Raw genomic sequence first — 24,147 nt, forward strand, 5'->3', positions numbered from 1 at the left:
TGGAAGGAATAACCATTAGCCAAACGAACATTCGGCTTGCAGCTATTGTAATTGTATAGTCATCTTAAGGGTGCATTTGGATGAGAAGTTTTTTGGCTGTGCAGTTAAAAAAAAACAAACAAACAACACGCGTAGAAAATACATACCAAGGACGCGCCAAAAGCACTTTGGTCTCTGCTGCATTTTTTTGCGTTTTTTTTTTTTTTTTTACAGCGTGGTCAAAAAGGCCTATCTAAACGCACCCTAAGGGTATGTGCACACGACAACGCCAAATACGTCTGAAGTTACGGAGCTGTTTTCAGGCGAAAGCTCCTAAATTTCAGACGTTTTTACAAGTGCACAGGTTTTTCCCGGCGTCTTTTACGGACGTAATTGGAGTTGGTTTTCATTGGAGTCAATGAAAAACGGCTCCAATTACGTCCCAAGAAGTGTCCTGCACTTCTTTGCCGAGGGCGTAATTTCACGCGCCGTCTTTTGACAGCGATGCGTAAAACGACAGCTCGTCTGCACAGAACATCGTAAGACCCATTGCAGGCAATGGGTAGATGTTTGCCGACGTATTGGAGCCATCTTTTCAGGCGTACTTCGAGGCGTAAAACGCCTCCATTACGTCTGAAAATAGGTCGTGTGCACATACCCTTAGTCTTCTCAACCCCCCTCACAGTGAACTCTCCCAGCTCAGAAGCAGGAAGTCTCACAGAGCAGTTAATATCTTGTGAAACTTGGACTGTTCACTACTACATGTGGAGAGCATTGAAGACTACGTTATGGGCCTCAGTTACAAATCCGGTAAAAAAAGACCAGTAATAATAGCGCAGCATGCTGCGCTATGGTTTGCGGTAAAACCACGGACACCCTGACGGAAACCCGATGGAACCCATTAATGGGTTCTGTCGATCACAATAGTGTTAGTCATACAACAGAACCGGCGCTTGTGGCATTTTCGCTGCTGCTCTGACGAAGTAGAACAACGAAAACATAGATGCAGGTGTGAACAGGCCCTTAACCCCTTAATACCGAAAGGGGTTTTAAACCTTAGTGACCAGAGCAATTTTCGCAGTTTTGCTATTCACAGTAACGCAGTAGGAGGCTGGATTCACACGAGCGTGGCGTTTTTGCGCACGCAAAAACGCGGCGTTTTGCGTGCGCAAAAACCACTTACCAGCTCCGTGTGGCAGCAGCATATGATGCACGGCTGAGTGATTTTCGCGCAGCCGCCATCATTATGACACTCCATTTGGATGTTTGTAAACAGAAAAGCACGTGGTGCTTTTCTGTTTACATTCATCCTTTTGACAGATGTTGCGCGAATCACGCGCGTCCCACGGAAGTGCTTCCGTGCGGCATGAGTGGTTTTCACGCACCCATTGACTTCAATGGGTGCGTGATTCGCGCAAAATGCCGAAAGAACGGACTCACGGCGAGTAAAAATCACGCACATGTCTGCACGGCCCCATAGACTAATATAGATCCGTGCGATGCGCGTGATTTTTGCACGGACGTAATTCCCGTTCGTCTGAATAAAGCCTAACTCTGTATGGGTTTTATGTATCGATGTGAATTTTGCACTGTTTTCTTGGGACATGTAGTGCTTCCTTTTTGTGGTATATATGTATAGGTTACATTTTTGTTACTTTTTTTTATAGCCGTGGAAAGACAGAAAAAAAAAGAAAAATTTTGAATTTTTCATCATTTAAAATGTAACAATTTGAAAAAAAAAGTAATTATATCATACAAATGTATTGAAATATACTTTTTCATTTATCCTGATCGTAAGGACACCTGACTTGGAGGTGTAGTTTATTTTTTTTGACCAGAAATATAGTATAAAACACAAGTGTCCCTTTTTTTAATTGCGCACTAAAATGTCTTCATTTAGTTTTTGACACCATGGTAGTAATGTATGGGTAATGGTAATGGTAAGTCCAATAAATAATGGTAAAAAAAACATTGCGTTCTACAAACTAGACACTCTAAAGTCTATTTCTAGCGGTTCAATTTCTGTTTTAACCCTTGACACTTTTTACAGAATTTGTCCAAACTTGGACCAAAAAGTGTTACAAAAGTGGCACTTTTCTTAAGCCACTTCAAAACATCATATGACATACTGGTAAAAGTGACACCTTTCCACATTCTGCTATTTCTCCCGTGCACGGCGATACCAAATATATGTGTCTAATCTATTATACGGACCCGTTATAGGGCATATCATAGGAGTCCATTTTGGCTTTTGGAGGCCTTTTTACGCCAGAGCTGATTTTAGGGAACCACGCTATATTTGCCGTGGTACTGCAGGTCATTTTGACAAGTATAAATGTCCTGATAATATTCATCTAGGGGTATAGTGAGTATTTTTAATAGGTGAAAAATAAAAATAGGTTTTTCCAGAAAATACAGTATTGCTGCATTTTTAGGGTATGTGCACACGAGAACTGGCTTTTACGTCTGAAAAGACAGACTGTTTTCAGGAGAAACCAGCTGCGTCGTTTCAGACGTAAAAGCTCCTCCTCGCATTATGCGAGGCGTCTTTGACGGCCGATCATTTAAGCGGTTCTTCATTGAATTCAATGAAGAACGGCTCAAATTACGTTTCAAAGAAGTGTCTTGCACTTCTTTGACAAGGTAGTAATTTTACTCATCGTCAAACAACGACGCGTAAATGACAGGTCGTCGGCACAATACGTCAAATGAATGGGCAGATGTTTGCCGACGTATTGGAGCCGTATTTTCAGGCGTAAATCGAGGCATAATACGCCTCGTTTACGTCTGAAAATAGGTCGTGTGAACCCAGCCTAACAGTGAAACATTCTCCAATAAGTAACCCTCCCTTTTGGTTCTCCCTACAAAAACGGTGTGAAAGTAAATGAGTTAATAATGTGGGACTGTATGATAAATTTCAAAGCATGGATAGTTACAGAGACCAGGATTAGAGGGACATGTAGGGCAATAAAATAGTGTGTCCCTTCGTATGCCATTTTTGCTCTCCAGAAAATGTTAAAAAAGTATTTTGCCCATTTGATTTTTTTTGTACAGCACAAAGCCGTTCAATGTTGCCATCTGAATAAGGTGGATGGCCACATTTTTATACCAGGCGCGGGATTTTCTTTGCACCAGGTATGGCTGTAAAACCTGGTCAAACAAATCCACTGCCCCCATGAATTTATTATAGGCTCTGATGCAGACTGGATTCTCTTTATCAGAGGTGGCACCACGTTCCCTCACTGTCACTTTTGTGTCTGTGTGAACAGTGCTTAGCATGAACACATCCTTGCGATCATTAAATTTTATTGCAAGAAGGTTTCCACTGCAAAGACCACTTGATTCCCCCCTTCTCAGGCGTTCTCACCAGCTCCTGTGGCAAGCCCCTTCTGTTTTTGCGGATTGTTCCGCAAGCGTCTGTGTCAGCGGCATGCAGGTGCTTGTACAAGGGGACGCTGGTATAGAAGTTAAAGGGAAGGTGTCACGAAAAAATTTTTTTTTTATAGGTTATTGCTTTTAGTATGTTATTAAAATTAATTTTATTTATTTGTGTTGTACTTTTTTATATTTTCTTTCTTTTTAATTTCTCTATGGGGGCTGCCATTTTTTTTTTCATCTCTGTATGTGTCGATTAACGACACATACAGAGATGGAATACAGCACATACATCCCTATAGAAAATGCGAACGGGAGCCGTGCCATTCACTATAGCGTACGCGGTCTGTGTGGGAACGGCGCATGTGGACCGGAAGCCGCGGCCGGACAGTAAGAGGACTACTTCCGGTCGCGGCTTCCGTCCATATGTTCAGAAGCAAGGTCTAGGAGCGGAGACGGCAGGAGCAGGTAAGTTATGTTTGTGTATATGTTCGTGTTATACTGTGTGATTACCACTGTATCTAATCCTCCTACACTGTGCATTTGCTCAAAAAATGGCGGCACACAGTGTAGGAGGTTTGAACATTCAACCCCCTCCTTTCTCCTGGCACTAGCCAGGAGAAAGGAGGGGGGATTGTTTGAGGACGCTAGAGCGAGTGTGTCTTCTCCAATTTTGCAGCATAAAGCAAGGAGGTTGCTTTACCACATGCCAATGCTGCAATTTTGGGAATTGCTCCCTCTAGTGATCAGCACATGGAAATGTTATAAATTAGAATCTAATTTATAATATTTCCTGACTTGTGAAAAAATTATAACAATGTGTAATCATTTATATACTAACTGTTTGAAAAAAAATAACAATTTTCTAGCGACACATTCCCTTTAATCAGTGTACAACTGATGACCCTTCGGGTATGTTCATACGCTTAGCAAAAAACGTCTGAAATACGGAGCTGTTTTCAAGGGAAAACAGCTCCTGATTTTCAGACGTTTTTTGAGCAACTCGCGTTTTTCTACGGCCGTTTTTGGAGCGGATTTCAATAGTCTATGAGAAAACGGCTCCAAAAATGTCCCAAGAAGTGTCCTGCACTTCTTTGCCGCGGGCGTAATTTTACGAGCCGTCTTTTGAAAGCAACGCGTAAAATTACAGCTCGTCTGCACAGAACATCGTAAGACCCATTGCAAGCAATGGGCAGATGTTTGCCGACGTATTGGAGTTGTCTTTCAGGCGTAATTCGAGGCGTAAAACGCCTCCATTACGTCTGAAAAGAGGTCGTGTGCACATACCCTTTATTCAGCAGAGGCTGTATCAAGTCCCAGACTATTTTGCCACTGCATCCTAGCTCACTGGGACATCCTGGGGGGTTAATATCACGGTCTTTGCCTTCATAGATTATAAAGGCAGATACCGCTCACAGAGCTTGCAGATTTTAACCCCATATTTTGCTCTCTTTGAGGGGATGTACTGGCGGAATGAGAGCCTGCCTTTGTAACTCAACAGCGATTCATCCACCGCTAGGATTTTTCGGGATTGTACACCGGCATAAATGACTCCTCCAAAAATTTTTATAAGGGGCTTTCTTTTATACAGGTGGTCACGGCCTGGATCACTACGGGAGGGGGGGTGTTGGGGGGCCTGGTGATTGTTGTTAAAATGAATGAAGCGCATTAGCACTTCATATCTGCTTCTGGTCATAACGGCTGGAAGAACAGGTGTGGCATGTGTAGGGCTTGTTGCCCAATATGACCAGATTGAGGGCTTTTTCACTAACCCCATGTTGAGGATGAACCCCAATTTTTTTTTAAGTTCGCCAGTATTTGTGGGGTGCCACTGCTTTGCATAGGGGGACGTTGGCTTTTCAGCAAAGAATTGGCGAGCATACAGATTGGTTTGGTTAATAACCAGCTCCAATAGTTCATCTGTAATAAATATTTTAAAAAAATTGAGGGCTGTAAAATTTTCCACATTAATATTTATCCCTGGTGTGGCAATAAATTCTGGGATATTAGGGGAAAAGGACTCTGTGGGTACCCACTCAATATATTCTGGGGGAATAGAGTGGGCCGTGTTTTGTGGTACTTCTGCGACATGCCCTGAGCTTGTGGACTCTGCAGCGACACTTGAATTGCAGAAAGCGTATCACTGTCGTCGCTATCACTGGTAGACAACATTTCTACCTTGGACGCGGTTTCTGTATCGCTTTCATCAGAAATTAACATGGCGTATGCCTCTTCCACCGTGAACCTTCTATGGGCATTACACACGTACGACAAAGACTGTAACCAGACAAATTTTTTCTGTACTTTTTTTTTTTTTTTCACAGACAAACCTTCACGGATGTCACAAAAGCACGCTTCACAAAAAACTGATGTCGAACAAACACGTAGACTATAAAACTTTTTTTTTTTTACACAAAAATAATAGACGTCACACACGTACGCTACACAAAAACCCTAGGCTAACCCTAGACTAAACTAAACCTAGGCTAACCCTAGACTAAACCTAGGCTAACTCTAGACTAATTCTAGAATAGAACCTAGAATAACCCTAAGGATAACCGTAGCCTAGGTATACAATTGAAGTTTATATAAGGTGTATATATATATATATATATATATATATATATATATATTAGATTTTTAGTAATTTTGTGTCTTTGGTGTCACTGTAAAATTCTCTCTCCGTCTTTTCTCATACAAAGTAACAAGTGTGAGGAGAGACAGAGAGACAGGGAGGAGAAACACTTTGGTTCTCACAGTGATCACATGAACGGAGACCACTGTTATTGCTCTCCGATCATCACTCTGAAGCCTTGGCTGTTGCTAACAGCCTTGGCTTCAGAGGCAGATTATGCAATCCCCGCGAAAACAGCTGCGATGTGGCCCCTCCCTCGCAAAAAACTCGGATGCGGCACTTGCTATTGAGTGCCACATCTGAGGCGTTAAATATGAACGGAGACCACTGCTAGTGGTCTCAGATAGTTGCCCTGAAGCCCGAGGCTGTTACTAACAGCACGAGCTTCAGCAGCACCCCGCACGATGGCAGAAAAGTTCTTCTGAAGTGCCGACGTGAAAAGCCAACACTTCAGAAGAACTACCCCAAACGACCGACGTAAAAACACTATACGACGGTCGTTAAGGGGTTAAGTGATTGAGTTTTTCAAATAGATAAGAAGTCTGACTTTGTTAACATATTTACATGAAATGGATGTGGAACGACACACATGGGTAGTGGAACGACACACATGGGTAGTGGCATGTCAGTACTCAAACCAAAATGTAACAAAACACTAATGTATTAATTGAATTGGGGTGACACAGAAATCTTACCAGCAGCATGCATCTGTCACTTTGCTTCTGCTTCCGCCTCCTGCTCAACCCTCCCCTCTCCGTAGACTTGTATTAGCAGGCAGTGAACTGACACCTCCCCCCACCTTCTGCAGTCCATTTGTAACCAGAGATGGACATTGCTTGACAATACGAGGAGAACAGTAGATTACAGGAAGGGAGATACCTAGCGGCAGTAACTTCACACAGAATTTGCACAGATAAAAACAACATTACTACGCTGTTCATTTCGTCAAAATGATAGAACCCTTGCACAACGGAGACAAACGGAAACCATTTGCATCAGATCAGTCACTATTGAAATTAATGGTGATGGAAACCTATGGTTTCTGTTTGTTTCAGTCAGGGCTCCGTTCGGAATGTTCAGACGGAACATCAGAACTGAGCCCTGACGCAGACGTGAACGAAGCCTAAGGCCTCATGCACACGACCGTATTTTTTCCCACCCGTAAATACTGGCGTAAATACGGGTCCGGTGTCACACGTATTCGACCCGTTTTGCACCAGTATTTACGAACCCGTGCCCGTAAATATGGGTCCGGTGTCACCCGTATTTACGGGCACGTTTTTGGCGGCAAAATAGCACTGCACTAATCGGCAGCCCCTTCTCTCTATCAGTGCAGGATAGAGAGAAGGGACAGCCCTTTCTGTAATAAAAGTTAAAGAAATTCATACTTACCCGGCCGTTGTCTTGGTGACGCGTCCCTCTCTTCACATCCAGCCCGACATCCCTGGATGACGCGGCAGTCCATGTGACCGCTGCAGCCTGTGATTGACCTGTGATTGGCTGCAGCGGTCACATGGCCTGAAACGTCATCCAGGACGTCGGGCCGGATGTCGAGAGGGACGCGTCACCAAGGCAACGGGCGGGAGACCGGACTGGAGGAAGCAGGAAGTTCTCGGTAAGTATGAACGTCTTTTATTTTTTACAGGTTTATACTGATCGGTAGTCACTGTCCAGGGTGCTGAAAGAGTTACTGCCGATCAGTTAACTCTTTCAGCTCCCTGGACAGTGACTATTTACTGACGTCGCTTAGCAACGCTGCCGTAATGACGGGTGCACACATGTAGCCACCCGTCATTACGAGAGCTCCATAGACTTCTATGGACTGTCCGTGCCGTTATTACGGCCTGAAATAGGACATGTTCTATCTTTTTCAACGGCACGGGCACCTTCCCGTGAGAAAACGGGAAGGCACCCGTCGCCAATAGAAGTCTATGAGCCCGTTATTACGGGTCGTAATTACGACCCGCAATAACGGGTGTTTTTACGGTCGTGTGCATGAGGCCTAAGGCCTCATTCACACGACAGGGCCAGAGTGTCGGCCGGGAAAATCGGCCGTTTTTCCCGGCCGGTTTGCATCCGGTTTGCATCCGTTCCGAGTTGCCGTTTTTACCGGCCGATTTGGACCCAATTTGCATCCGTTTTTTTCCCTGTCCGTTTTCAAATCGGATGAATTTCATTTCAATTTGTTGCCACACACAGCCCTTTGTAGATAATGCCACAGCCCCCCTGGTAGGTAATGCCACACAGCCCCCTGCAGGCGATGCCACACAGCCCCCTGCAGGCGATGCCACACAGCCCCCTGCAGGCGATGCCACACAGCCCCCTGCAGGCGATGCCACACAGCCCCCTGCAGGCGATGCCACACAGCCCCCTGCAGGCGATGCCACACAGCCCCCTGCAGGCGATGCCACACAGCCCCCTGTAGGCGATGCCACCCTGCCCCCTGTCGGCGATGCCACCCTGCCCCCTGTCGGCGATGCCACCCAGCCCCCTGTAGGTTATGCCACACAGCCCCCTGTAGGCGATGCCACACAGCCCCCTGTAGGCGATGCCACACAGCCCCCTGTAGGCGATGCCACACAGCCCCCTGTAGGCGATGCCACACAGCCCCCTGTAGGCGATGCCACACAGCCCCCTGTAGGCGATGCCACACAGCCCCCTGTAGGCGATGCCACACAGCCCCCTGTAGGCGATGCCACACAGCCCCCTGTAGGCGATGCCACACAGCCCCCAGTAGGCGATGCCACACAGCCCCCTGTAGGCGATGCCACACAGCCCCCTGTAGGCGATGCCACACAGCCCCCTGTAGGCGATGCCACACAGCCCCCTGTAGGCGATGCCACACAGCCCCCTGTAGGCGATGCCACACAGCCCCCTGTAGGCGATGCCACCCAGCCCCCTGTAGGCGATGCCACCCAGCCCCCTGTAGGCGATGCCACCCAGCCCCCTGTAGGCGATGCCACCCAGCCCCCTGTAGGCGATGCCACCCAGCCCCCTGTAGGCGATGCCACCCAGCCCCCTGTAGGCGATGCCACCCAGCCCCCTGTAGGCGATGCCACCCAGCCCCCTGTAGGCGATGCCACCCAGCCCCCTGTAGGCGATGCCACCCAGCCCCCTGTAGGCGATGCCACCCTGCCCCCTGTAGGCGATGCCACACAGCCCCCTGTAGGCGATGCCACACAGCCCCCTGTAGGCGATGCCACACAGCCCCCTGTAGGCGATGCCACACAGCCCCCTGTAGGCGATGCCACACAGCCCCCTGTAGGCGATGCCACACAGCCCCCTGTAGGCGATGCCACACAGCCCCCTGTAGGCGATGCCACACACCCCCCTGTAGGCGATGCCACACAGCCCCCTGTAGGCGATGCCACACAGCCCCCTGTAGGCGATGCCACACAGCCCCCTGTAGGCGATGCCACACAGCCCCCTGTAGGCGATGCCACACAGCCCCCTGTAGGCGATGCCACACAGCCCCCTGTAGGCGATGCCACACAGCCCCCTGTAGGCGATGCCACACAGCCCCCTGTAGGCGATGCCACACAGCCCCCTGTAGGCGATGCCACACAGCCCCCTGTAGGCGATGCCACACAGCCCCCTGTAGGCGATGCCACACAGCCCCCTGTAGGCGATGCCATCCACCCTGCCCCCTGTAGGCGATGCCATCCACCCTGCCCCCTGTAGGTGATGCCATCCACCCTGCCCCCTGTAGGTGATGCCACCAAGTCCCCTGTAGGTGATGCCACACAACCCCCTGTAGGTTGCACCCATCCCCCCCCCCCTTCCAGGAGAAGTCACTGACTTCAATGTCCATATATGGACAGTGTAGTCACTGACTCCTCCTGAAGAGGAATTCCCTGCCACAGGTCGGGAATTCCGCTTCAGAAGTGAGTGACGTCACTGTGTCCATATATGGACAGTGTAGTCACGCACTTCTCCTGTAGCGGCATCCCCGGCCATAGAGTCGGGGATTCTGCTGCAGAATTGCGTGACTTCGCTGTGTCCATATATGGACAGTGCAATCACGCACTTCTCCTGTAGCGGAATGCCCAATCCCCGGCCGGGGATTGGGGATTCCGACTCCTACAGCGAGCAATAAAAGACCCTCCTCCTCTTCCTCACATGCACTCTGCACTGTGAGGAGGAGGGGAGAGAGTGCGCGAGCGACGGTAGACCCGGCCATCACTCGGGACACATTCCGGTGATGGCCGTGTATTACCCGGCCCCATAGACTTCTATGGGGGCCGGGCACCCAGCCGAAAATAGAGCATGTCCTATTTTTTGACGGCCGGTTTTCCCGGCCGTCAGAAAATCGGTCGTGTGAATAGCCCCATTAGGGGTCTATTATTCCTAATGCAGCCGGGTGCCAGCCGATTTATGAACGGCCGGCACCCGGCCGGGAAACCCTGTAGTGTGAATCCCGCCTAAGGCCTTATTTACACAAACGTGTTTAACGTCCGTGGGACGGCCGTTGAAACAGCAGCCATCCCACGGACCTATGTAATTCAATGTGGCTGTTCACACAGCCTTTGTTTCAACGGACCGTGTGAAGGGTCCGTGGGAAAATAGGACATGTCCGTTCTTAGCACGCATCCCCCATAGACTCTCAACTATGGGGAATGCGTGACATCGCGTGCCGCAGCGCTGAGCACAGATGCACCTCGGACTTGAAAAACTGCAGTTTTTCATGTCCGAGATGCGCAGCGCTCGTGTAAATAAGGACTAAGATCTACATAGATTTCAGCAGCGACCAAACTAAAAAAAGAAATTAAGCAGGACCAAAGAAAATAAGCCTAAGCAACACGTAACGTCTGCTATGCTTCCTGTAAACAATAAAGTTTGCTATCAATCATTTTGCTACATTTTCCTTGAAAACAGAGTGGACAAATATTTTCTTGGACAAAAAAAAAAATTTAAGAATTTGCAGTTTTGCGATTTTGCTCTATTTGAACAGAAAGGATTAATTTATTTGGAAATCATGTGAAATTAGGACAATATAATGAAATACAATTATTCATTTCAGCCCATTAAAGAGGCTCTATCACCACATTATAAGCGGCCTATATTATACATGATGTGATCGGCGCTGTAATGTAGATTTCAAGCAGTGTTTTTTATTTAGAAAAACTATAATTTTTGAGTTATGACCTATATTAGCTTTATGCTAATGAGTTCCTCAATGGACAACTGGGAGTTTTTTTACTTTTTGACCAAGTGGGCGTTGTACAGAGGAGTGTATGACGCTGACCAATCAGCATCATACACGTCTCTCCATTCATTTACACTGCAGATAGCGATATAGCTATATCGCTATGTGCAGCCACATACACTAACATTCCTGCAGTGTCCTGACAATGAATATACATTACCTCCAGCCAGGACGGGATGTGTATTCAGAACCCTGACCACTTCTCTGCACTTCTCTTTGAGTTACAGCATAGCAGGCGTAGTCTCGCGAGAACTGTCATTTACAGCAAGATCTCGCTGTGCTGTGGTGTAGTCTCACAGAGACGCTACAGAAGTGGTATGGATTCTGAATAAACATCACGTCCTGGCTCGAGGTAATGTATATTCATTGTCATGACACTGCAGTAATGTTAGTGTTTGTGTCTGCACATAGTGATATAGCTATATCGCTATCTGCAGTGTAAATGAATGGAGAAGTGTATAACGCTGATTGGTCACTGATTGGTCAGCGTCATACACTCCTCTGTACAACGCCCATTTGGTCAAAAAGTAAAACACGCCCAGTCGTCCATTGAGAAACTCATTAGCATAAAGCGAATATAGGTCATAACTCCGTCATAAATGACCGTTTTTCTAAATAAAAAACACTGCTGTTACCTACATTACAGCGCCGATCACATCATGTACAATACAGGCCGCTTATAATGTGGTGCCAGAGCCTCTTTAAATCATGTATTATAATAGATCTTTGGTAAATCTGAAATGTTCAATTAGAGGGATATATGCAGGAAGCAAGTCCAGAATAATAACAAAAAGGTGTGACAACTGCTAGCCAGTTAAAAACAGTTGTTCCACTAAAAAAATATATAACTAACGCAGCAAAATAATGTTTTGAATACCTTTTTAAAATTCTAAAAATAGTTACTCCGCAAAGGCCTCGTTCACATCTGCGTTGGGGTTCCGTTTGGACGTTCCGTCAAAGTAGCGCTGCCAGTAGGGAAAGCTCCCTGCTCTCAGCTACCGGAGTTAGCTGTGGGCTTGGAGCACTGACTGGGGACCGATGTTGGCTGTCCCAAAATCAGAGATCGCCGGTATTCAACTAGTACCGGCAATCACCGTTATAATGATGTTGGAAGTGAATATGAGCTTTTTTTTTTTTACCTCCTCTCACCATGAATGTGTGGGGAGAGGAGATTAAAATAAAAATAAGAAAATAAACTTAATGTCTCTCAGGAGTCTGCATGTAAATAGTAACTTATCAGAGACCATTATAATTGGTCCCTGATATTATGGTCCGTAAAAATAGAGCCGGCTTCCGACAACAACTGGTGTCCATACAAATAACAAGGGGTGCGTCACTCTCATTTGCAAGTGACCAGTTGCTTGCTGTCAAGTGCAGTGACAAGGAGGTGGTTTACATGCTCCGCTACCTCTCCGTCTGTGTAGTCGACTATAATAAATTCACAGGGGGGGTGGGGGGGGGTCGATTTATCTGACGAGGTCCTACAACCTTGCCTAGTCAAACGCAAGACTAGGGTCTGGTATATAAATTTTAAAAAAAACAAAAAAAAAAAACGGTAGCGATCTACCTCCTACAACAGGGGTCAGGAACCTTTTTGGCTAAGAGAGCCGTAAACGCCACATATTTTGAAATATAATTCCGCGAGAGCCGTACAATATGTTTAAAGGGCCATTGACAGATCAATCGCTCCAATGTTCACTTAGTACAGCAAGGAATGCTCCTCCCTGCTGTATAAAGCCACAACTGGACTGAAACAATGGTAATTAGCAGTAAAAAAATTAAATAAATAACTTACATTGTGAGCTTGCGATGCATGACATCAGTCCAGCAGTCTGGCTTCTTCTTTTTCCTGCGCATGACTGGAAGCTGGCATTCTTCCCACCTGATGTTGAGAGAATGCCAGCTTTGAGGCATTCGCAGAAGAAAGAAGCTGGAATGTTGGACATGTCACACAACGCATTGTCAGTTATGTCAATTATCTATTTTATTATTTTACAGCGAATTATTGTTTAGGTCCAGCGGTGGCTTAGTGCAGCAGAGAGGAACACTCCTTTGTGTACTAAGTGACCGCTGGAGCAATTGTATCTGTCAGTGGCCCTTTTAAAAGTGTTGGTCTTACAGAAAATGAACAAAAAAGAGAGGCTCAGACCCATAGGGAACTAAAGCATTTACTACTTAAAGTGGTACATACAAGCAGGCACACCCAGCGTAATAAATAATTGAACTTTATTAAATAGTCTCACTGTACATAAAGTGCACACATTGACTTGTATTTAATTTTAAAGAACAACAAATCTCCGAACTCTTTTTTTTATAACATAATAACGTTTTAATGCTGTTGCTAACCAACGACGAATAGAATACTTCCTACCGTTAACGTCCAAGGGAGACACAAGGGAGGAGGCAGATGCCGCTTCACTAGGGGACGCAGGTGCGTGCTTGCAGACGGCGCGGCTATGCAGGGAGTTATGGGAAATGTAGTCCATGCTCCCTGCCGCTCACCACTGCCGCCAATGCTTATCAGGCCATCAAAGAACTACCAATATCAGCGTGCACCGCGGCCTGATGGAGCGCGGTGCACGGGCTGATGGAGCGCGGTGCATGCATCCTTCCCATAGACAGGTAGGAGCAGTGGCGGATTAAGAAGACCATGGGCCCTGGGCTGTTACCCAAACTTGGGCCCCCCTTCTCCACCACCACCCTGCCGCGCCGTAACTATTGCTAACACTACCTAAACACTAGTACACAAAGTAGGCACATTATGCACAAAGTACACACAGTACGCACATTATGCACAAAGTACGCACATTATGCACAAAGTACGCACATTATGCACAAAGTACACACAGTACACAAAGTAGGCACATTATGCACAAAGTACGCACAGTACACAAAGTACCACATTATGCACAAAGTACACAAAGTAGGCACATTATGCACAAAGTACGCACAGTACACAAAGTACCACATTATGCACAAAGTACGCACATTATGCACAAAGTACGCACATTATGCACATTATGCACAAAGTACGCACATTATGCACAAAGTACACAAAGTAGGCACATTATGCACAAAGTACGCACATTATGCACAAAGTACACAAAGTACCACATTATGCACAAAGTACACAAAGTAGGCACATTATGCACAAAGTACGCACAGTACACAAAGTACCATATTATGCACAAAGTACGCACATTATGCACAAAGTAAGGACATTATGCACAAAGTACGCACATTATGCACAAAGTACACAAAGTATGCACATTATGCACAAAGTACGCACATTATGCACAAAGTACACAAAGTACGCACATTATGCACAAAGTAGGCACATTATGCACAAAGTACGCACATTATGCACAAAGTAGGCACATTATGCACAAAGTACGCACATTATGCACAAAGTACGCACATTATGCACAAAGTACGCACATTATGCACAAAGTACACAAAGTACGCACATTATGCACAAAGTATGCACAGTACACAAAGTACCACATTATGCACAAAGTACGCACATTATGCACAAAGTACACACATTATGCACAAAGTACACAAAGTACGCACATTATGCACAAAGTACCCACATTATGCACAAAGTACACAAAGTACGCACATTATGCACAAAGTAGGCACATTATGCACAAAGTACGCACATTATGCACAAAGTAGGCACATTATGCACAAAGTACGCACATTATGCACAAAGTACGCACATTATGCACAAAGTAGGCACATTATGCACAAAGTACGCACAAAGTAGGCACATTATGCACAAAGTACGCACAAAGTACGCACATTATGCACAAAGTACGCACAGTACAAAGTACGCACATTATGCACAAAGTACGCACAGTACACAAAGTACACACATTATGCACAAAGTACACAAAGTAGGCACATTATACACAAAGTATGCATAGTACACAAAGTACACACGAGTATGCACATTATACACTAAGTAGGCACATTATACACGAGTATGCACATTATACACAAAGTACACCTTGTAAACACATGAATATGGACATTAAACATACATGAATATGGACATTAAACATACATGAATATGGACATTAAACATACATGAATATGGACATTAAACATACATGAATATGGACATTAAACACACATGAATATGGATATTAAACACACATGCACTTACCTTTTATGTCTTCACTGCAGCTCTTCTCCTGCTCACAGCACAGAGCCCGCCGACAGTCTCCCCTCCCCCATGTCCCGACAGCTAGCAGCAGAGATGTTTAGAGCAGGGAAGGGGGGCTGGAGGGGGAGCTTCTAAAGCAGCACAGACCACGGCTGCTAAGTAGAAGCAAAGCTCCCCTCGCCTGACAGGTGCGGTCCTGGCACCGGGGCTCCCTCCGGTGCTAGCGACGCCACTGGGCATGAGGGGGTTCGGGCGGTCATAGGCTCCTTGGGCCCCCTGGCAGTCTTGGGCCCCGGGCGACCGCCCGAAACGCCCTAATGATAATCCGCCACTGGGTAGGAGCCCTGTCTGCGAGCCAGATACGGCCATCAAAAGAGCCATATCTGGCTCGCGAGCCATAGGTTCCCGACCCCCTACAAGATACAACGAACGCTCAGTTTCCTACACTGCCAGGGAAAAAATATTGAGCACTTCCTGTTTGACTCCCCCGCACCTGGAGAATCCTTTGAGTCAGAGGATGTCCAAAGGCTCACTGAGCGGCACTTCGTTCATCCCGTTCCTGCCACTGAGAATAAATACCCCCAAAAGAAATGCCGGGCTTGCAGTAAACATGGTAGGGGGAGGGATACCCTGTTTTACTGCCCCATGTGCCCTTCAAATCCAGTTTCTAGTTATCTAAAGAGGGGGCTGCGTGGCACCATCTACAGAGGGGGCTGCGTGGCACCATCTACGGGGGGGGCTGCGTGGCACCATCTACGGGGGGGGCTGCGTGGCACCATCTACGGGGGGGGCTGCGTGGCACCATCTACGGGGGGGGCTGCGTGGCACCATCTACGGGGGGGGGGCTGCGTGGCACCATCTACGGGGGGGGGCTGCGTGGCACCATCTACGGGGGGGCTGCGTGGCACCATCTACGGGGGGGCTGCGTGGCACCATCTACGGGGGGGCTGCGTGGCACCATCTACGGGGGGGGGCTGTGTGGCACCATCTACGGGGGGGGCTGCGTGGCACCATCTACGGGGGGGGCTGCGTGGCACCATCTACGGGGGGGGGGCTGCGTGGCACCATCTACGGGGGGGGGCTGCGTGGCACCATCTACGGGGGGGGGCTGCGTGGCACCATCTAAGGGGGGGGCTGCGTGGCACCATCTAAGGGGGGGGGCGGTAGGTGGCGCTATCAACAGGGGGGTCTGTGTGGCGCTATCTAAGGAACACTGGTGTAAGAGAGGGATTCTTTCATTGATGCCTATAATTGGTGTTTATAACGATCTATTTTACTGGTGGACTTGTAATATTATAGTATTTAAAAGAGCAATTAAAAACTAATTTAAAAGAAGTTTTCTTATTCAGTCGCTATATTAGTGTTTACTGGTCATCAGATCGCCCACCATTGATAAAGATCTGCCCTGCTCCCTAACTGCTCCGCTCAGGAGCTGCCAAGACTAAGGGTATGTTCACATGGAGTGTTTTCAGCTGTTTTTCAGGCCGTAAACTTCCCGAAAAACAGCTGAAAATTGGGAGCAGAACGCCTCCAAACATCCGCCCATTGATTTAAATAGGAAAAACTGCGTTCTGTTCCGACAGTTTTTCAAAACGGCCGTGTAAAAAAAACACAGCGAAAAAGAAGTGCATGTCACTTCTTCACCCGTTTTTGGAGCAGTTTTTCATAGACTGTAGAAAAACCGCTCCAGAAACGGCCGTAAAAAACGTAGCGAAAAATGCGAGTATGATTAAAAAACGGCTTTTGCTAAAGACGTTTTTTGCTAAGCCGGTAGAACATACCCTTAGAGGGAACATTGGTCATAAATACAGGCAAATTTATCTATAGCGAGATGCATCAGTTATGAATACACAGCGTCACTTCTCTTTTGTATGCCGCACAAATGTATTAATGTGGCATATTTCTAACAAAATAACCTTTTACCACATGTCTCCCCTATTTCATGTGGAAATGTAATAAGAATTTGAAGAACACACAACATACCCATTATTTCCTCCTTTAAAAATACTTGGGTCAGCATGCTCACTACACCACTAGATGAATACCTTTAGGGGTCTGGTTTTTAAAACATGGTAATTTCTGGGTGTTTTTTTTGTTCAGGCAGCTCAATGCCTCTAAATGAATGATATGGGGCCTAGAATTTATTCAATTGTGCCCTGAAAGTCAAAGGCCTCATGCACATGACCGTAGCCAAGCGCACGGCCGTGATTTCCGGGTCGGCCGGCACGTTCTTGTGCATGGGGCCAAAGGGTGCTCCCTCTCTTTTTGGCCCAGCCACACGTCTAGTAAGAAGATTGGGGCCACAATGGGGGTATTTTTGAACACAGGAGAAACAGGGTGATAGATTTTGGGGTGTGTTTCTCTATTCTCCTGTTCACTTTACAAAGAAATCGGTCTTTAAAATGATACATTTGTGGAAAAAAAATTGAAATTATATTTTTTTTACACCTGCTCTGCACGAATTCTTACAAAAAAAAACGCACCCCTTAATACATACATGGAGGGGTGTAGTTTTTAAAATGGGATCATTTGTGGGGGTTTTCATAATTCTGACACCTAGGAGCCTCAGAAAACTTGGCTTGGTGTAGGAAAACAAAACGTACTTCAAAATGTATAACATTATTATTAAAGTTGTTGTTTTTTCAAAAGTGCTGCCAAAATCATGTAAAGATGGAAATATATATAGTTAATAGAAAAATGTGTACAGCATGTATGTAGATATGTGACATACTGCAGTTCAAAAAAGGCAAAATGTTCATTTTTACAAAATGTCATAAATTTTTGCACTTTTTAATTAATTAACGCAAATCGTATCAGTCTACTTTTGCCACCTAAATAAAGTACAACAAAAAAAAAACAATGTCAGAATTGCTTGGATATGCACACCTATTGCAGAGTTAGGCCTCATGCACACGACCGTAGCCGTGTGCACGGCCGTGATTTTCGGGTCGGCCGGCTGCGGACTGTCAGCGGACTGTCAGCCGCAGGCCGCCCGCACATGCACATGGCCGCGGCCATTGTTTTCAATGAGCCCGGACCGCAGAACCGGGCCGTAATAAGACATGCCCGTTCTTTCTGCGGTCCGGGCTCCCGGGCCGTGCACGGACCGCAAAAACGACGGTCGTGTGCATGGCCCCATAGAAAAGAATGGGGCCGCAATTCTCCCGTGGATTTTCGGGGGAATTGCGGCCGCAAAAACACGGTCGTGTGCATGAGGCCTTATTGTCTAATAAAGTCAGACATACCAGATTTAAAAAAAAATCTGGCTTGGTCATTATGGAGTTAAAGAGGCTCAGTCACCAAATTCTCAAACCCCTATCTCCTATTGCATGTGATCGGCGCTGCAATGTAGATTACAGTAACGGTTTTTGTTTTTTGTTTTTAAAACGTTCATTTTTGGCCAAGTTATGAGCGATTTTATATATATGCAAATGAGGTTTGAAATGGACAACTGGGCGTTTTTTTTTCGTTATGTCCAACTGGGCGTGTATTGCATTTTTAACTGGGCGTGTTTATGTGTATGACGCTGACCAATCAGTGACCCGTCAGCATCATACACTCCTCAACATCTGCACGCTCCTCTTCTGAAATATTCTGTGCTGCTGTGAACTCTGCTCTTACCATTACGTAGCTCTCAGTCCGTTACCTCTCCTCCACTCCTGTCCTCAATAACACCTTCACATGATTGGCCAGTCACCACCACCGCACAAGATCCTACTGCACGGCTAACAGCCGTCAGCTGTATAGCTAACAGAACGGTTGTGTTGGAAGCGCGCCCTGCTGTGTCTCACTTAGCAGCTGGGTGTGTTCCCCTCATCTAGCTGCTACGTTCTATCCTGACTGCCGGTGAATTCTCTGTGCGGTCTTCGCAGTGCTGCTACCCCGTTTACCTACGGGAGCAGAACGCAGCTCCTGAAATACTCTGTGCTGCCTTAAACTCTGTAGACAGGTCAGGATCCTGTTTTTTTTAAATGCTGCTGGGGAACCCGCTCGATCCACTATATAAGGCTGCGCCTCCATCCTCTTCTGCCCCAGTCACTTATTCCCAAGCACTGTAAACTTTCAGATTGGTTGCGCTGTGAATATTCGGAGAACGTGATTGGTTTATGTGCAGGGTAATGAACATACAGACAAGCAGTAGAAGACTGACTAAGGGCTGAGCATTTAATTGAATTCAGTCTTCTACTGCTTTGAAAAACGGCCACGTAAAAAACACCCCGTCGGAACAGAACGCCGTATTTCCCATTGAAATAGATTGGCAGATGTTTGGAGGCGTTCTGCTTCCAATTTTTCAGCAGTTTTTTCGGGCCGTAAATTGCCCGTGTGGACATACCCTAACAACCACAAAAGAAAAGAGGTTCCACAGCACTGGACCACAGATGGGTGCATGCCTCAACTGGACCTGGTCCACAGTCCTCAATATCAGGCACACAGAAATGGACTGAGGCAGCACTTTTTGGTGACAGATGCTCTTCAAAGCTCTTTTGCAATAGGATATATGTTTGTATTATGCTCCAGAAAGGTCCAGTCGGACTGAAACGTCGCACGGGTGATTAAAATCTGCTATCTTTGGAAGTGCTGCCTCTGTCCATTTCTGTATGCCCTAACAACCAGCAGAATGAAGAATGCAACTCCTGACTATAATGAAAGCTGTGACAGGATCAGTACAAGAAAAGTAATGCATTGTGCCTATAGATAATAGTTTATGTAAATGACATCAATATATAACGCTTCGATCAAAGGTGAACAAACCCTTCTAAAGGCTGCATGAAACAGCAGCAGATTGGGTAACAGGGCAACGTACCAGTTTGTTAAATTATCATTCCCCTTTATTTATGCGGGAAGCTCAAACATTACAAACATATATCATATTGCAAAAGAGCTTTGAAGAGCATCTGTCACCAAAAAAGCTGCTGGTTCTTTCTACGTCTTGAGCAACAATTATAGAATCTTATGATAAATATATTCTGCTCTATGGAACGGATTTTCTCCCAGTAAGTAACACGGCAGCGCTCCTGAATTTTATCTAATAAAATGGCTGCAGATGAATATTCACCAGGGGTTCAGGCCTCTTAGGCTGCTTGGTCTATTATATGCCCTTACATGCTCTGCTGAGATATAATGAATCTAAATGGTCAGAGGTCTCGGTGCAGCTCCAGCCTTTGGACTCACTTCAAAGTGAACGTTTTTGAAAAATGGCAGAAAGAGACACTAAAAACGTAAGATATCATTAAACTGAACATCCACGAGGGAATATAGCAAACTAATTAACCCTTACACCCCAAAAATGTTGACAAATACACTTTAAAGAGAACTAAATGGACACCAAGTTTGGCCTCATGCACATGCCTGTAGTTTTCATTCGCAAATACGAATGCGTAATTGCGGATAAAATACTGACACATTCATTTCTATCAGCCACGGTCACCTTTGCTTAGAATTACGGGTGTGTCCAGGCCGTAGAAATGAGCATAGGTTTAGGTCCTATTTTTCGCATTTACAGACCGTGCTTCTATAGTTATTACTGTAAGCACGTTCTGCAAATGCAGATGACACTCCGCGGCCCGTCCGTGCAGTATTTACTGACCGTATATACTGCATGGTCGTGTGCATTAGGCCTTTAGCTTTACTACGTGAAAAAGTGTTAGGCGATGCTCACATTGAGTTTTTTGCAGGCGGAATTTCTGCCTCAAAATTCCATTTGGAATTTTGAGGCAGATTTTCCTCTTCCTGCACGCCAATTTTTGCTGCGTTTTTCGCCCACGGCCATTGAGCGCCGCGGGCATAAAACGCAGCGAAATACGCTTTTGAAGTCAATGGGAGGTCAGAGGCGTAAACGCCCGAAGATAGGGCATGTCCCTTCTTTCTCCCACGAGCCGGTTTTACCGTTCGCGGGGAAAAAGACGCCTCCGCCTCCCATTGAAATCAATGGGAGACATTTTCGGGCCGTTTTTGACGAGTTTTGAGGCGCGGTTTCCACGTGAACATAGCCTTACAGGTGTCAGTTCACCCAAAAGTTTTTGAACTTACTGTTAATTACAATGTTGCCTAAGGCCGGATTCACACGAGCGTGTGCGTTTTGCGTGCGCAAAAGGTACATAACAGCTCAGTGTGTCAGCCCCGTATGATGCGTGATTTTCGCACAGCCGCCATCATTATGACACTCCGTTTGGATGTTTGTAAACAGAAAAACACGTGGTGCTTTTCTGTTTTCATTCATACTTTTTACTGCTGTTGCGCGAATCACGCGCGTCCCACGAAAGTGCTTCCGTGTGCTGCGCGTGATTTTCACGTACCCTCAGGGTATGTTCACGCGGCAGCGTCCGTATGTTCACACGGCAGCGTCCGTAACGGCTGAAATTACGGGTATGTTTTCAGCGACGCGTAAAATTACACCTCGTCTGCACAGAACATCGTAAGACCCATTGCAGGCAATGGGCAGATGTTTGCCGACGTATTGGAGACTTCTTTTCAGGCGTAATTCGAGACGTAAAACGCCTCCATTACGTCTGAAAATAAGTTGTGTGCACATACCCTAAGGGTCCTTTTACAACGGCCAATTTTGTCCATAATCAGCGCTCGTTGTTAACGAAACAGCTGGTTGATCGGCACTAGTTTGCTCCTTTCACAAGGAGCTATGATCAGTTATGTATGGGGACGAGTGATCGTTACTACAGTGTCTGGAGCTGAAGGCTCAAAATAGCCCGGTCCAGAAATGGTCTCTGGTATTCTTCTGAAATTTCACATTCTTGAAATATAGTAGTGGTTCCTAATTGAACTAAGAGAGGGAATGTGTACTAGGATTAAATGTCAGATTGTGAATTGTGACAAACAGAGTTTTAATGAATGTGGCTAAGACTATGTTCACACGCTTAAAAAAAAAAAAAAAAAAAGGGAAAACAGCCTCTGATTTTTAGTCGTTTTTTAAGCAACTTGCGGTTTTTTACGGACGCTTTTGGAGCAGATTTTCTATTAAGTTAATAAAACATGGCTCAAGAAGTGACATGCACTTCTTTTAACGTAAAAAAAAAACGCCCCGTGGGAACGAAACGCTGTTTTTCCCATTGAAATCAATGGGCAGATGTTTGGAGGCCCGAAAAACTGCTGAAAATAGCCTGTATGAACATACCCGAAGGTGTACGCAACCTTATGACTTCAGCTGTAGGTGTGAACTAGACCTAAGAAAACCAAAATAATCAACAAATGGGGATCATTACATTTGAAAGGCAAGATATTTTTAACTATATTTCATATATTTTTGGACATCATATAAACAACTGCTTTTTCAGAACACTATTGCTTCTGCCATCTCATTCTCACATCAGTGGCAACTAGTGCAGACAAATAACGGCCACGTTGACAAAAAAAAAATGCAGGTTAGAAAATGAAAGGAGTGATCTGATTGGTTGCTATGAGCAACACCTCCAGTTTAACATTTACCTGCACCAATTCTCCCAATCCTTTGCTATTCTACCCTTAAATCACATTATACATATGAATAGGACACGGCTTCCCACACATTCTGAGATATTAGCGGTTTTCATACCAGCTGCAAGTAATGTTATTGTTCTGTGAAAACAACAAAAACAGCTCAGCCATAAAAGCAGTAGGCCACACAAGCTCACAGAACGGGACCACCAAGTGCTAAAGCATGCAGCAAATTAGTTTAGTGTATTCAGCTATTCCACTTCAAATCTGTTACCTGCCTCTGGAATCAATGGTACCAAGTAAATTGCTCACTATTAGTTTCACTTACTGGGCCTCCTTTGCGGAGTAACAGCACAGAGGCACGAGATCAAATATACAACGCCAACGGTGGGATGAAGAGGTGTGCAGCTTCTGCACACTAGACTAATGTAAACATTCTCTGTAATGAATCACGCTTGACTATCTGTTCGATAAATCTGGGTTTGCATATCTCAACAGAATGCTTCTTGTCCAAACGTAATTCCAATGGTAATGTTTGGTGAAGGAGGACTAATGGTCTGTAGTATAGAGCTTAAAGAGGCTCTGTTACCAGATTTTGCAACCCCTATCTGCTATTGCAGCAGATCGGCGCTGCAATGTAGATTACAGTAACGTTTTTATTTTTAAAAAACGAGCATTTTTGGCCAAGTTATGACCATTTTCGTATTTATGCAAATGAGGCTTGCAAAAGTCCAACTGGGCGTGTTGAAAAGTAAAAGTACAACTGGGCGTGTATTATGTGCGTACATCGGGGCGTGTTTACTACTTTTACTAGCTGGGCGCTCTGACGAGAAGTATCATCCTCTTCTCTTCAGAACGCCCAGCTTCTGCCAGATCACGCTGTGTCGTCACTCACAGGTCCTGCATCGTGTCGGACGAGCGAGGACACGCCGGCACCAGAGGCTACAGTTGATTCTGCAGCAGCATCGGCGTTTGCAGCTAAGTCGATGTAGCTACTTACCTGCAAACGCTGATGCTGCTGCAGAATCAACTGTAGCCTCTGGTGCCGGCGTGTCCTCGCTCGTCCGACACGATGCAGGACCTGTGAGTGACGTCACAGCGTGATCTGGCAGAAGCTGGGCGTTCTGAAGAGAAGTGGATGATACTTCTCGTCAGAAAGCCCAGCTAGTAAAAGTAGTAAACACGCCCCGATGTACGCACATAATACACGCCCAGTTGTACTTTTGCAAGCCTAATTTGCATAAATACAAAAATGGTCATAACTTGGCCAAAAATGCTCGTTTTTTTAAAATAAAAACGTTACTGTAATCTACATTGCAGCGCCGATCTGCTGCAATAGCAGATAGGGGTTGC

The 24,147-nt window shown here is 45.9% G+C and overlaps 1 protein-coding gene across 3 annotated transcripts in view; it reads right to left on the reverse strand.

Annotated features, from left to right (window-relative positions):
- Nucleotides 1-24,147, reverse strand: part of LOC142652678 (guanine nucleotide-binding protein G(q) subunit alpha) — a 149,576-nt gene that overhangs the window by 110,265 nt on the left and 15,164 nt on the right. Inside the window, exon 1 of one of the 3 annotated variants that reach the window (XM_075828353.1) lies at nucleotides 12,991-13,075. The exons of 1 other annotated variant lie outside the window; for it this stretch is intronic. In XM_075828353.1, coding sequence (XP_075684468.1) covers nucleotides 12,991-13,015 — 25 coding nt within the window. In that variant the 5' untranslated portion in view covers nucleotides 13,016-13,075. Of the gene's footprint in view, nucleotides 1-12,990; nucleotides 13,076-24,147 lie in introns of those variants that run through there. One more of the 3 variants, XM_075828345.1, reaches the window with a different exon arrangement.

Source organism: Rhinoderma darwinii, chromosome 1, assembly GCF_050947455.1.
Source record: "Rhinoderma darwinii isolate aRhiDar2 chromosome 1, aRhiDar2.hap1, whole genome shotgun sequence".
Taxonomy (NCBI): Eukaryota; Metazoa; Chordata; class Amphibia; order Anura; family Rhinodermatidae; genus Rhinoderma; species Rhinoderma darwinii.